Source organism: Erythranthe guttata, chromosome 8, assembly GCF_056151865.1.
Source record: "Erythranthe guttata isolate IM_541 chromosome 8, IM_541, whole genome shotgun sequence".
Taxonomy (NCBI): Eukaryota; Viridiplantae; Streptophyta; class Magnoliopsida; order Lamiales; family Phrymaceae; genus Erythranthe; species Erythranthe guttata.
In genome coordinates, this window is record NC_142540.1 from 7214540 (window position 1) to 7230122 (window position 15583).

The 15583-nt window shown below is 36.1% G+C and overlaps 3 protein-coding genes and 1 long non-coding RNA gene across 4 annotated transcripts; 1 reads left to right on the top strand and 3 right to left on the bottom strand.

Moving 5' to 3' along the window:
• The first annotated feature begins 1049 nt into the window (after positions 1 to 1049).
• LOC148768423 (uncharacterized) lies at positions 1050 to 2189 on the top strand. Its single transcript, XR_016032835.1, has 3 exons — positions 1050 to 1178; positions 1689 to 1767; positions 1959 to 2189. It is a non-coding gene; the product is annotated as an uncharacterized LOC148768423 (long non-coding RNA).
• A 5355-nt stretch (positions 2190 to 7544) lies between these two features.
• On the bottom strand, positions 7545 to 8308 carry LOC105973165 (uncharacterized). Its single transcript, XM_012998185.2, has 2 exons — positions 7967 to 8308; positions 7545 to 7877 (listed from the first exon to the last, which is right to left on the bottom strand). Exons 1-2 carry the CDS (start codon positions 8306 to 8308, stop codon positions 7545 to 7547), a joined length of 675 nt encoding a protein of 224 aa, XP_012853639.2.
• Positions 8309 to 9671: 1363 nt separating this feature from the next.
• On the bottom strand, positions 9672 to 10435 carry LOC148768424 (uncharacterized). Its single transcript, XM_088821200.1, has 2 exons — positions 10094 to 10435; positions 9672 to 10004 (listed from the first exon to the last, which is right to left on the bottom strand). The coding sequence occupies exons 1-2, from the start codon at positions 10433 to 10435 to the stop codon at positions 9672 to 9674; spliced, it is 675 nt and encodes a 224-aa protein (XP_088677326.1).
• Positions 10436 to 11797: 1362 nt separating this feature from the next.
• LOC148768425 (uncharacterized) lies at positions 11798 to 12561 on the bottom strand. The gene is made up of 2 exons (XM_088821201.1): positions 12220 to 12561; positions 11798 to 12130 (listed from the first exon to the last, which is right to left on the bottom strand). The coding sequence occupies exons 1-2, from the start codon at positions 12559 to 12561 to the stop codon at positions 11798 to 11800; spliced, it is 675 nt and encodes a 224-aa protein (XP_088677327.1).
• Between the last annotated feature and the right edge of the window lie 3022 nt (positions 12562 to 15583).

Genomic DNA, 15583 nt, shown 5'->3' on the forward strand with positions numbered 1-15583 from the left:
AACATTGTGAATAAATCGATACTTTTTGGTCGATTTGTGCGTAATTTCGAAAATTGGAATTATCACATTTCGACATGTTCCCGTCGAAAATGGTGGAAAAATCGACAGTAACATGTGGAAATTAGGCTGTGATTATTGTATTTTATTTTACTTCTTATTTTGTTTTTCCAATTTTTATTTGTTTGTTTTTTAAATTATGTATATTTATTTATTTGTGTGTTATTTTTGGGTTTTTGCAGTGGAAGAACTGCGTGAACCTCGTATACCCCGATTGTCTCGAACCGTAAGAAGATGAAGGAACTATCTAATAAGGGCAAGACAACCATGACCAAGACCAAGAAAAAGACAACGACCAAGACCAAGATCAAGAAAAAGACAACGACCAAGACCAAGAGCAATCCATCTATGCCGTTTAAGGCTCCGGGTAAGGTACACTTACGGGTCATTCATATAAATGGTGTAATAGTAGAATTGATTAACATAAATGGTGTGGTTTTTTTGTAATTTACAAAAGTGGTGTAAAAACTCCACTTGTAGAGGCGGCAACATAGGGAATTGTGCCAAAAGAAGTCAGGTATTTTTTTTTTGTTTGGTAGTGATTAACGGGTGAGATTGAGAGGAAAAAAATGAACGACTGAGATGACTGTGTAGTAAAAATCACGTGTTGTCGCACTCTGCAGAGGCGATTTCTGCAAAAGTAGAAACCACCTCTGCAAGAGGCGATTTCTGCAAAGGCTGCCACTTTAATTTTCTGCAAAGCAGGCTGCCACATTAATTCGGTCAACAATAATAGAGGAGGGGGTTGTGAGGTGGGGCCAACCCTTGCATTTAAATTGGCAAGTGAAGTGGAGGGGAGTTTGCTTTTACTTCCTCCTCTTCTTCTTCATTCTTCACAATTTTTCAACACAGGTATTCTGTAAACTCTTTTTTTTTCTTTAGCAAATTTTTTAATTTTTTGTTTATAAATAACGTTATTTAATTTTTTTAAAACATGTGGTTGTTATTATATTGTTATATTAATTTAATCTGTTTATTTATATATTTTCAGTTTTGTAACAGAAAATTATAAAATACAGGTATGTTTAGTTAGTTGTATAATTTTTCGTTTTTTAATTTGTTTTTGAAATATTGTACTAATTTTAATTTCTTTTGCAGAAGGTGAACGTAAAAATACGAAGGTATATTCTAATATGTTTAGTATATGTAATTTTTTCATTTTAATTTGTAAAAAATTGAATGTACTTTTTTTCGTGTTTTATTTGTTGAGTTATTTCATAGTGTGTGGGTTGAAGAAACGGACCAATTTAATGATGTTGTTTGCTTAATTTTAAGTTATACTTCAAATTTAATTAAATATGTATATAAATTTAATTTGTGAGTTGATTTATATATATATATATATATATATATATATATATATATATATATATATATATATATATATATATATATATATATATATATGTTAAATAAGTAAAATTGTTTCTATTTAATTAATTTTAATGAAATATTTGTAGTTAATTTTAGGTAATTTTACATTATAGTTCCATTTTTATAAAATTAGTTAGTGTTCAACTGTTTTTTTGGTTGTAGCATAATTGCTAAAATAACATATAATTGAGTAGTGTGTGTTTTCAAATTTTTTTGTGTGAATTTTTTTTCAACTTGTACTATTTTTTTTTTGTTAGATTGCAATTGAACGGGAGGATCGAGTTGTGTCCGAAGAACAAAGGGATTGTTTAACATCTAATCATATACTAATTTCAGGTATTTTTAAGTGCTTTTTAAAAATTTATGACATGTTATTCATTGCGTAAAATGTGGTATAGTATAATTATTAGTATAATATAATTATGTGGTTTGGGTTTTGGAACTGTATATAGTTAAAGAATTTTAATATTAATTGTTTGATAATAATTTTTTTAATTAATTATATTTGTTTACACCATAAAAAATAGGTGAATTTAATGGCACCTAATAAGAGCCGAGTCAAAGTAATCGTGTATATTGGGGGTAATATAATTCAAGATGATTGGTTGGTGGAATACGATTGTCCTCACAAAGCAATTTTTCGAATTAGAAGGGATACTTCTTTCCAACTACTATTATCGAACTTGTACGAACGATTCGAATAGACAATACTAGGTTCACTCTAAAAGTTCGGGGAAAACTTTTTCGCTTATATGGGGATACGGTTAAATTAATGCTGTGTGAAATTAAATACGGATCAAGATTTGGAAATGTTTCTTGATCCGGAAGAAGGGAATGATTCAATGGATATTTTTGTTCAAACCATTCCATTATCCAATAATGTACCGTCTCCACAATTAACTTTCGATCTGAATGAGCCATACAACATAGTCTCACAATTGAGTCCGGAAGTGGTTGCTGTCACGCAAAAGTTTTGGCCCTTACAAACTATTTGATTGACAATTCTGTCAACGATCAAAGTTCAGATGTACGTGTTGCTCAATTTACTCAAGCATTGGCATTTATGATATTTGGTGGGATTATGATTCCGGATAGCACCGAAAAGGCACTACCTTTGATGTATTTGAAGCCTTTTGAGGAAATCGATACAGTTCGTTCCTATAGTTGGGGTAGTGCCGCATTGGTGGTATTGTATCACGAGCTATGCAAGGCGACACTTCGAGGAGAGCGTAGGGATGTTATTGGATGTCCGATGCAGCTACTACAGTTGTGGGCATGGACCATAATTCGCCGTATAGCACCAATATCAAAACCGCTTAGAGATTACGATCCAATTACGGTACTTCAACTAAACGCGGATGATGTATTTCCAGTACCTCCATATGGTACACGGTAATACTCTAACTATAACTAATTCCATATAATTTCAAATCTTTCAATTAACTCTACACTTAATATATGCATTGTTTTAATATACGTACTTTGCATAACACATTGCAGTTGGTTGCATCCTTTGAGTTATGTTCACACCGCTAGTCATTTAGTTCGCATATATAGAACAATGCTTGATCACATATTGCCAAACCAGGTTCGTGAATTTGCTAATAATGTTGAAAATATTTTTTTTCAATATTGTTGATAATGTTGTTGATAATGATGTTGATCATATTCGCAAATGTCCTAATATTTTTTTATAGCTCATTTGGATTCCATATAACACCAGTGATGTTGAGTACCAAGAATTGGCTTCGGATTCGACGATTGTTTCATCATTACTTTGGATGTCTAGTTGTCAACTTATTTGTTATTCACGAAAGGAGATGCATCGTTCGGAGAGAGTATTACGACAGTTCGGGATGGTCCAGCCAATTCTGTCACATCCTACAGATGTTGTTATTTCCAACAAATTACATGATTTGACTCGTCAATGTCGATCGGGTCTGGATTGAAGCGAGTATTTGAGTACATATGTTCCTAAATGGCAACATAGATTTCAGACTGTCGTCCCATTTCAACCAATCAATGGACAAGATACAGAGGATGGTTATGAAGCATGGTATGATGAGCACACTCGTCGTTTTATATCACCGATTGAGGATTTGACGAGCATTGGTTTTCAGACTGGAGATCGGACAATTATGAATTTGGTGGCACGTAATTTTATGTCAATAATGCAATTACATACAACTACTCGATTTCTATAACTTATTTTATAATTTATTTCAGGCTACTCGACTAGCCTCAATGAACACCAATATGCCAGAAATGCAGCCTATGATCAATATGCTCAACAGGACCGAGATTCCTTCTACGGGTGTCTCGGATGGAGGAAGAATAAGAACTCACAACTGCACTCAAAGGTCTACAAGAAAAAGGAATGATTTCACTTCCCGAGATGAAGATGTGGCCGGTCCTTCCAAGTACCGAGATTATGCCGGTCCTTCCTCATATCGAGATGAGGCCGGCCCATCCACACTTCGAAATGAGCCCGGTACTTATCCCGGTTCTACTGATGATGTTTATATTCCAGCACCAGTAACTCCATACCAGCCTGTTATGAACATGTATTCAGGGAGTGAATTTTTGGATCTCAATTTAGGATATTACCAAGGTGACCAGCCTACATATAGGCATTTCAATGTTTCTCCCGTTCCCTATCACCTCCAATCACCTCAAAATCATTCTATCGAGAACTATGTTGCCACGCTATTGAAGATGATATTGCGCAAGAACCAGTGGGTAGAGTGAGTAGAAACTGGCGTCCGTCTAGATGTGGGACCGATGGACATCTCGAACGTCATTGATGCTCTTTTTTTTAGTAGTTGACATTGTGTATTTGATATATATGGATTCTTACATTTATGTAATTTTTATTTAATTATGTATGACGTTAAATTTTAAATTCTCAATTTGGAAAAGAAAAAAATAATAATATTATATATGTATGTATATATATATATATATATATATATATATATATATATATATATATATATTGATTAAAAAAAAAATCACATCTCCTAGAGGCGATTTCTGCCTTGTCAGACTTTTGGCCTGAAATCGCCTCTACAAGTGGAGTTTTACACCACTTTTGTGAATTACAAAAAAACCATACCATTTCTGTTAATCAGTTCTACTATTACACCATTTATATAAATGACCCGTACACTTACACAGTCCGGAGAGGGTTCTTCCTCAACGAATCCGCTGCCGGCTCTACCTGTCCCATCGACTGTTGAAGTCGGTAATTCGAGCAACCAACCGGTCCGAGGCTCTGAGATATTGGAGTTGTACATAAAATTTGATAAGCATGTTGCTTATCATATTGTGATGGAGGTCCAGAGCGCTCGGAGTGCGGCGCCAAATTTCGATTTCGGAATCACACGAAGACGTTGAATGGCTGGGCGCCGACGCCGTTTATTATGGAGGCCATATAGAGAGCTCAATTGATGTCAGTTGTACACGCCTCGTACAACACTATGGACGACCATCTACTTAGATCCTTCATAGAGAGATGGCAGCCAGCTACCAACACGTTCCATTTACCTGTTGGAGAGATGACCATCATTGATGATGTGAGCACATTGGTCGGTTTGCCGGTTTTTTGACGTACTGTATCTTGCGAACGTTTGACATGTGATTCCAATACGCAAGCCAGTAATTTGATGCTCGAATTGCTAGGTGAGTACCCGGAAGATGTGGATAAGAGGAAAGTATTGAAGTTGGAATAGTTGAAGGCCAAATTTAGTAAGGTGACCAGAAGAGACAGTGCGAAGAAGATGATATACGCCTTTTGGGCGTATTTGTTATTTTTGTTGGGGTCTACTATATTGTGCGACAAGACCGGCAACATGGTAAGGGTTCTCGTCGCTGATTTGGATCAGATCAGCGAGTATACTTGGGGCACTACATGTCTTTGCCGGTTGAACGATGAACTATCGTCAGCCTCACAAAATTCAACGAACTCGATGGCTTCCTGGCTGACGCTCTTCCAATCATGGATTTACGAGCACTTTCCGTATTTGGCGGGTGACACATTAAAGACGGAGTTCGAGGGGCCATTAGCCAGCCGATGGGAGCCTCAGTCAAAGACAACTTCGATGCCTGAACGAGCCATATACTTATGATCTCGATTAGATGATATGATACCCGATCAAGTAAAATACAAGTTTAGTAATTTGTTACTACTACTTGAGTAGGTTTCTAAATTGTTTTTTAAATTATTTTATTAGGTTATATGGTCACCATACGCGGCTTTTCGTGATCGTTTCCCGTTGCCCGTTTCTGTTTGGTTAAAGTGGGATGATATGCTGCGTGGACCACTTCGAGGCATATCATCTGGGTAGAGTGTTGAGGCAGTTCAACCGGATCCAGATTATTCCATGGCTTATACACATGTCAAAGGCAATGTACAAAGCTCTGGTTAACAAAGGGCGACCAGTCCAAAACTCGGTATTTGTCGCGTATGGCAAACGATTCTCCGATCAGTTGGAGGAGTATTGTTTGGATGAGAAGTCGAGGTCCGTTGAAGTTAAACTCGAGGAGGGGGACACTTCGCCAGACTACATAAATTGGTTCCGGTCGCGATGCATATTACAACTCACCAGGCATCGATCCCATCCACATCGACCACGTGAAGCTCGTCCCAAGGGGGGGGGGGGGGGGGGGGGGGGGGGGGGGGAGGGGTCCTGATAGGGAGATCCAACTTTTGCAAACTCTGGAGTTGGTGAAGGGGACACTTACCGAGGTACGGACTTGCGCCATCCGACGCCCATACAGTTATGTGGTGGACACTAAATAACATCGCCAGATTGATCGAGCCGGATGACCCACCACCACCTCCTCCTAGCACGTCGGATGCCCCAATTGCTCACAACGATTTGCATGGTTCTAACGGTTTCTTCGCCATAGTGCATGTTCATGTAAATTGAAAAATTAGCAGTCAAATCTCGTAGCATGTCATCTCGTACTCGACCACATTCATCTTTCCCAAATCCCATCATTGAGGCAACTGCTCTAATTCCACAATGGCCATCCTGAACCAACATTGATGATTTCTCGGACATGGATACGAAACCGTGGATGGATCGTCTCAATATACTTATTCTTACTGATCAAACCTGGCGGCAATTCTAGATCTAACTCTTCAACCAATGATTTGAACGACCCTTGCGTCGGTATATTGCTCTTCTCTAACCAACGTTGACTTTTCAACCAATGTTGACTTTTTAACAAATGGTTTGAACCAATGTTGATTCTTTGCATTGACGTCGCCAAATTGAAAGAGCTTCTGGTATTCTAATATTTCTTCATCAATGGTTGGTAGAATAACTTCGTCTGTGGTCACGACGGGCTCCATACTTATGTGTTTCCAGTACGAGCCTATTAACTCAAGTGGGATAGAACATTTGTTTACAACAATATACTCATGAAGCTCATGGCAGCATGGTAGACCGTGGGTTGTTCGGATGGCGCAACTACAACACATATCACTCGGTTGCAACTGTTTCGCCTAGTCTACCTCAACTTTCAGTTGTTGCAGAGTGAATTTTGAGATATATTCACGAAGCTCATTGTATATTAACGTTTTGAAAGTGTGTAGGTAAGTATTTTTAGTTACTTTAAAAGAAGCTTTGATATCATCGTGTTGAAAGAGAATTCGGTTGTGGACTTTCGCATGTAAATCCACAAAGGTGCTAGTTGAATTAGCACATCCCTTTTTCATTCATTCGTGTGCCCTCTCCACCCGCCTAGAAGTGTACGTTCACATTTATTTGTCCACATAGATGCAATTCTCTCCTTCTACGGATCCAACAATTAAGTAGCTACGTATGCTATAGCCGCTGGATAACTAACAATTATTCTTTTCATTGACTCCCAATCCTCATTGAACTCATCTATGATATTTCATTCAATAAGAGCCGAAAAAGCCGACTGAAACTACTTCCACTTGGAATTGTCCTTTGTGAACATTTTCTTACAATTGGCCAATATATTCTTGTTCATATGTCACCGACACAACAAATGATGACTCGATGGATACACATTGGTTGCTGCCTTTATTAAAGTAAAATTTCGATATGTTACAATGCAATTAGACCGATGACAATTTCTCATGGCCTCCACCAAACAACGCGACGCCCATTCGAAATTTTCCGTCTTTTCGTGACCCAAGTATGCAAAACAATGGAGAACGCCAAGTTGGTACACGTAAAACCCATATTCTCAAGAAACGGGAGTCCGTAACGATTGGTTTTGTACGTGCACTCCATGACGAATATGTACGGATAGGACTGTGCCAACTTAATGCATTTCGGGTGGATCCACATCAAGTCGGTAATCTCATTAAGCTCGTTCGATTTATGGTACGAGAGGCATTCATCTTCTTTCAACTTGGCGAACAATAGTTTCAATTGAGATATCCCAGATAATTCGTTGAAATTTATCTGCTGGATAACATTGTAAACTGTCTTCATATGAGTTACTTTGGACGGGTCATTTTCTTCAATAGTCTTAGAATTTCCATTGGTTTCACCATTGCTTTCCTCAAAGTTTGAACAAGTGATGTCTCTTTCTTTGATAATCTTCTGGCATAAGAGTGTACTTGCAAGTTTCCAAACAAGTTGTGGTTGTGAATACCACTGTGAATAGTCAATTCCCACTCAACAATTTCATCTTCCTTGCCTTCTTTTGTCCCTTTCAATTTAAACGGACAATTGCATTTCTTAGAACTGGTGCTCCTTTTTCCCGGTCTTTGACCATCTTCACCAGGCACCTTCCTGCCAGCATAAAGGCCCCCATGCTCACAACCAACAATCACATATGGTCTCATACGTCTTTTCTCCCCGTCATTCGAACCCGCGATCATCATTACCATTCTCATTTGTTTAGATACTCACGAACCCATTCCAATAAAGCTATATATTCTTTCAACAACATAATACACATCGATAAGCATGGTGAGAGAAGGACTTGAGTTATTGTGAAGAATACATGTAAAGACCATTTATTTATTTGTTAACTTTTTTTTTTTTTTTTCACGATGGCTTGTATTTCTTATTCTTCCTTTCGATGATCATGAGTGCAAACTTGGATGCATGTTCACAAGCTTTTAAATGTTAGAGCAGTATAACATTCTTCCTATTCTTCCCAACAAAATAAGGCATGTGGCCTTGATTTATTTTGCATCAGGTTTTTTCTTGTTTTGCAATGAGTTTTCGTTGTATGATAATTCGTTTCAATTATTGTGATGTCATAAAATTATTTGGTGGAATGTAATCGTTGACAAAATTGAAAAAATAAATAAATTATCATATGTAAAATATAATCGGAAATACATTATGATCATGAAGAATTGAAGACAATGCCCCTGTAATACTTATGCTTATGATTTTTATTTTTTATTTTTTTAGAACCTGTTTACAAAATTTTCATCCTTATGCCCCTGGAAATGTAATTATCTGAAAATAAAGAGCCTAATCTTATATATAAAAGAAAAAAAGGCTGGACAACCCTAAAAAACTCTAATGGTGTAAGGGTGGAAATGTACTTATCTGAAAATATAGAGGCTAATTATATAATTACAATAAACCTGTAACAAAATCTCGTTTAGTCACGTCAATTTAATCTCAAATCTTCACCATTAAGTCGGATCTTTTTTCTCTCTCTCTCTCTCCCTTATTTCTTTTCCTCTTATTTTCCTCCATTGACAGCTCTTCTCTCTTAGTTTCTTTTCCTCTTCTTTTCCTCCATTGACAGCTCTTCTCTCTTAGGTTTCGGACTTCATTTTATGTTCATTTCTCTCTCTCTCTCTCCCTTATTTCTTTTCCTCCATTTTTACAGAATGTCTCGACTTCTTGTTCTGTAAGTGTGTGATTCGTATGTAGTGATGACTGTTGTTGACTTTCTGTGTTGTTCAATGGTATGTCTATTTGTTAAATAAAAGTTCTTTTATCTCTTACGATTTTTATTTATTTTTGACATACACATTCCTTTGGTAGTTCAATATACCTATTTTGGTAGAATTATTTCTCCAAATAGAAATAATTTATATTTTCGAAAAAATATTATAACTATTTATATTAAATTATTATTTTTTTCATATGTTTAAGTTTTTAATATATTCTTGTTCATATGTCACCGACACAACAAATGATGATTCGATAGATACACATTGGCTGCTGCCTTTATTAAAGTAAAATTTCGATATGTTACAATGCAATTAGACCGATGACAATTTCTCATGGCCTCCACCAAACAACGCGACGCCCATTCGAAATTTTCCGTCTTTTCGTGACCCAAGTATGCAAAACAATGGAGAACGCCAAGTTGGTACACGTAAAACCCATAATCTCAAGAAACGGGAGTCCGTAACGATTGGTTTTGTACGTGCACTCCATGACGAATATGTACGGATACGACTGTGCCAACTTAATGCATTTCGGGTGGATCCACATCAAGTCGGTAATCTCATTAAGCTCGTTCGATTTATGGTACGAGAGGCATTCATCTTCTTTCAACTTGGCGAACAATAGTTTCAATTGAGATATCCCAGATAATTCGTTGAAATTTATCTGCTGGATAACATTGTAAACTGTCTTCATATGAGTTACTTTGGACGGGTCATTTTCTTCAATAGTCTTAGAATTTCCATTGGTTTCACCATTGCTTTCCTCAAAGTTTGAACAAGTGATGTCTCTTTCTTTGATAATCTTCTGGCATAAGAGTGTACTTGCAAGTTTCCAAACAAGTTGTGGTTGTGAATACCACTGTGAATAGTCAATTCCCACTCAACAATTTCATCTTCCTTGCCTTCTTTTGTCCCTTTCAATTTAAACGGACAATTGCATTTCTTAGAACTGGTGCTCCTTTTTCCCGGTCTTTGACCATCTTCACCAGGCACCTTCCTGCCAGCATAAAGGCCCCCATGCTCACAACCAACAATCACATATGGTCTCATACGTCTTTTCTCCCCGTCATTCGAACCCGCGATCATCATTACCATTCTCATTTGTTTAGATACTCACGAACCCATTCCAATAAAGCTATATATTCTTTCAACAACATAATACACATCGATAAGCATGGTGAGAGAAGGACTTGAGTTATTGTGAAGAATACATGTAAAGACCATTTATTTATTTGTTAACTTTTTTTTTTTTTCACGATGGCTTGTATTTCTTATTCTTCCTTTCGATGATCATGAGTGCAAACTTGGATGCATGTTCACAAGCTTTTAAATGTTAGAGCAGTATAACATTCTTCCTATTCTTCCCAACAAAATAAGGCATGTGGCCTTGATTTATTTTGCATCAGGTTTTTTCTTGTTTTGCAATGAGTTTTCGTTGTATGATAATTCGTTTCAATTATTGTGATGTCATAAAATTATTTGGTGGAATGTAATCGTTGACAAAATTGAAAAAATAAATAAATTATCATATGTAAAATATAATCGGAAATACATTATGATCATGAAGAATTGAAGACAATGCCCCTGTAATACTTATGCTTATGATTTTTATTTTTTATTTTTTTAGAACCTGTTTACAAAATTTTCATCCTTATGCCCCTGGAAATGTAATTATCTGAAAATAAAGAGCCTAATCTTATATATAAAAGAAAAAAAGGCTGGACAACCCTAAAAAACTCTAATGGTGTAAGGGTGGAAATGTACTTATCTGAAAATATAGAGGCTAATTATATAATTACAATAAACCTGTAACAAAATCTTGTCTAGTCACGTCAATTTAATCTCAAATCTTCACCATTAAGTCGGATATTTTTTCTCTCTCTCTCTCTCCCTTATTTCTTTTCCTCTTATTTTCCTCCATTGACAGCTCTTCTCTCTTAGTTTCTTTTCCTCTTCTTTTCCTCCATTGACAGCTCTTCTCTCTTAGGTTTCGGACTTCATTTTATGTTCATTTCTCTCTCTCTCTCTCTCCCTTATTTCTTTTCCTCCATTTTTACAGAATGTCTCGACTTCTTGTTCTGTAAGTGTGTGATTCGTATGTAGTGATGACTGTTGTTGACTTTCTGTGTTGTTCAATGGTATGTCTATTTGTTAAATAAAAGTTCTTTTATCTCTTACGATTTTTATTTATTTTTGACATACACATTCATTTGGTAGTTCAATATACCTATTTTGGTAGAATTATTTCTCCAAATAGAAATAATTTATATTTTCGAAAAAATATTATAACTATTTATATTAAATTATTATTTTTTTCATATGTTTTAGTTTTTTATATATTCTTGTTCATATGTCACCGACACAACAAATGATGACTCGATGGATACACATTGGCTGCTGCCTTTATTAAAGTAAAATTTCGATATGTTACAATGCAATTAGACCGATGACAATTTCTCATGGCCTCCACCAAACAACCCGACGCCCATTCGAAATTTTCCGTCTTTTCGTGACCCAAGTATGCAAAACAATGGAGAACGCCAAGTTGGTACACGTAAAACCCATAATCTCAAGAAACGGGAGTCCGTAACGATTGGTTTTGTACGTGCACTCCATGACGAATATGTACGGATACGACTGTGCCAACTTAATGCATTTCGGGTGGATCCACATCAAGTCGGTAATCTCATTAAGCTCGTTCGATTTATGGTACGAGAGGCATTCATCTTCTTTCAACTTGGCGAACAATAGTTTCAATTGAGATATCCCAGATAATTCGTTGAAATTTATCTGCTGGATAACATTGTAAACTGTCTTCATATGAGTTACTTTGGACGGGTCATTTTCTTCAATAGTCTTAGAATTTCCATTGGTTTCACCATTGCTTTCCTCAAAGTTTGAACAAGTGATGTCTCTTTCTTTGATAATCTTCTGGCATAAGAGTGTACTTGCAAGTTTCCAAACAAGTTGTGGTTGTGAATACCACTGTGAATAGTCAATTCCCACTCAACAATTTCATCTTCCTTGCCTTCTTTTGTCCCTTTCAATTTAAACGGACAATTGCATTTCTTAGAACTGGTGCTCCTTTTTCCCGGTCTTTGACCATCTTCACCGGGGACCTTCCTTCCAGCATAAAGGCTCCCATGCTCACAACCAACAATCACATATGGTCTCATACGTCTTTTCTCCCCGTCATTCGAACCCGCGATCATCATTACCATTCTCATTTGTTTAGATACTCACGAATCCATTCCAATAAAGCTTCTTTTGTTGGGAATATTTCTGACGTGGTAAACGCATGTGTGTGTGTTTTACAATTTTACTTAAGATCTCCACTTTTGTCTAGATCGATTGCATATCTATTATTATTATTTTATTCGACATATATGCGTCGAAAGACACACATTTTCGACTGTGTCGAAAGACACACATTTTCGACTGTGTCGAAAATGGATGGCGGCTTTAAAAAAAACATTCAAAATCGACTTTTAAGAAAACAATAATTTTTTTGGACAAAATAATGAAAAACACAATTACATGAAGAAAAAAAGTTGAAATAGAAATTGTCAAATATACTTTAATATACAAATATACATATATAGTAAGTGAAGGGTAAAATTGTCAAAAAAGTGCAGGATCTTCTTTTTTTTTGGTAAGTGACTAGGAATAAATAAAAGTCAATTCGCCATATTAGGCATTAGCACATAAAAAGGGACTAAAAACGGAGGGGCCATTTTAATATATTTTATAATTCACGGGTAGTTTGGGACAAACCCCATAGTCGAGGAGTGCAAAACCCTACTATGGAGAAATTTTAGAAACTATATGGGCTCTTTTGGATTGGATGATGGGATTGTAAAATCAATATTGATTAGAGATTATTGCACTGTTCACTACTATTTAGTATCATAAAATACTCTTTTGGTTTGTAGGATTATTAATACTTGATAGTTTAATTTTTTCATTTGGTTTGAATGATTGTTATTGATTTCACATGTATTAACATATAAGCAATTGGTCAATATTTCTTTCCTTGACCAAACATATTCACGGTGTAAAGACCGCAATAATTCCAATTCTCAAAACAAGCATTAACAAAAAAAAAAAAAATCCAACTAAACCAAATCGATCGGCATCTCACGTCGGCCAAAACCCCCAAATCTCTGCAACATGATCTGGAGAAATACTAATCTGAATTAACATCAGAACAACCCATTCCAAAACCGAGTCGTCTCTCGCATAATGAGCAACAATAGGCGTTTTCGTGCAGACGGGTATGAGTTCGAAGATGGCAATCGAAGCCATCCACCCATTTGTCGTTGCGCAAACATCTTGAACTCCGTTAAACCCGAGGCACCGTTTTGTTACCCCCAAAACGAGACGTAAGTTCCATTGTTTTTGCAATACTGTATTTGGGTTGGATCTGAAATTATAGTTTTTATCATGTTTTTACAATTTTCTACAATTTTTTAGGGTTATATTAATAAAATATGTCAAAAAATATTCTGTTTACGTTTTAATGGATTTTTGTTAGGGTAATCGATGCAAGTTCTATGAGTGGTGTGATCAGGAAATATGCGACCGAAGTAAGAGGATAATTCCAGGTTTGTTAAGAAAATTTAACCTTTTAGAATCACAACTTGAAGCCATTAAGAATAAGGAAAAAATACAAATTAGCTTGCATTGTATGTCTAGCATGTGTTTTGGTTATGTTGCTTGATCCCCTATATGTTTCAATTGCCATTGTAGGATTTGTTTGTTTCTTGAGAATTATTGATCACTTTATGTAAGTACTACATGTATGCATACAATAGTATATGTGGAGTTTTTTTTTTTTTAAGAACTTGAACCTGTATTGATCTATTGAACGGAAGTAAAGTTTAGCTTCGTGTTTTGAATGACCATATTTTGTTATGTTGTTAAATATTATGTTTATATAGTACACATTATATGATAATTTGCTAAGACTAATTGAGAAATCCGTAGGGAGATAGTGGAGTACCATACTACCATTACATAACAAGAATACACTTAGTAAAGTTCTACCATACGTTGGCACTAGACATAGGGAAAACTCGATGAATTACATCGTACATGTGCCAATTAGGGAGAAAAAAGGGGGCACTCCATTCATATAAGTAGCGAATATAGGAATTTAAGGATCTATTGTCATTGTCTTCGTCCAAAGCATGCCCGTAAATATCATGACGATATCCGTCGGGGTAGATAACGTCCAATGGTAGAGATTCCTCATTAAATTCGGGAGGCTCATACATGTCATCCTCATTACGATTGGGTACTAGAATGAAGTTTTGAACTTGTTCCGGTTCCTCGTTCATTCTGTCCTCGTCGTATCTAGTTCCATAGGTAGATGTGGGCCGAATCGGGGAACTTCTCCGAAATTGATTTGTGATGCTCGCTTCTCCTCAAATATCTTGACACAAATGTCGTAGTAAGGGAACCCGAATCTCTTAAAACCTCTCTCTATCGTAGTCTCCTTGAGAAACATATGAAGATCCGATGTTTAGTATTAAAATACAAAGTATATAGTTTGAAAAAATTAAAACATTTGTGGGGTCGATAGCAACATGCATACCCAACGTGGGGAATGGATGCGAGTGGGCTCAACCGTGATCCGGTTCCTTTGTTGTAATTTAGCCTCGGTTTGTTGATGTATTTGAGGAAATCAACAAATCGGTTGCGTATAATTTGGTATCGGTTTTTTATCGTCAATAATGGAGTGTCCAACTCGTAGTATTGATTGAATATCCGTGCCGTCTCCACCACCATGGTATCGAAAACTTCCCCTTCGGCCAAGGATGCAAAGGGTGTGCATAACCGATCGAGTTCCGCCATGAGGAAGTCATCATACTCGGTCGGCCAATCCTCCTTGTTCAAAATAGAGTTGAGAAATTGAGTCCTCGTCATAGACATTTTTAATGTAGCACCTGCAAAATTAAACAACAATATTACCAAAAAAGTAAACTGTGGTAAATTTAATAAAAGATGAGTAACCTCTTCAATTTCCAACAAATTGCTTTATTTTGTGCTTCTTCTTGTTGTTTTGCCTTTAAACGTGTAATTTGTGAGAATTCCTTTGCATACATGACCTCATTTATAGTAAAAAAAAAAAGAAGCAAAGTAGTTCGATTGAGTTAAATGCTTTCAAGTGTGAATTTAATTATTTATGGTATGAGTTAACATTTTTTGGTCCTTGAGCTAGAAATGAATGTTGTAAATTTA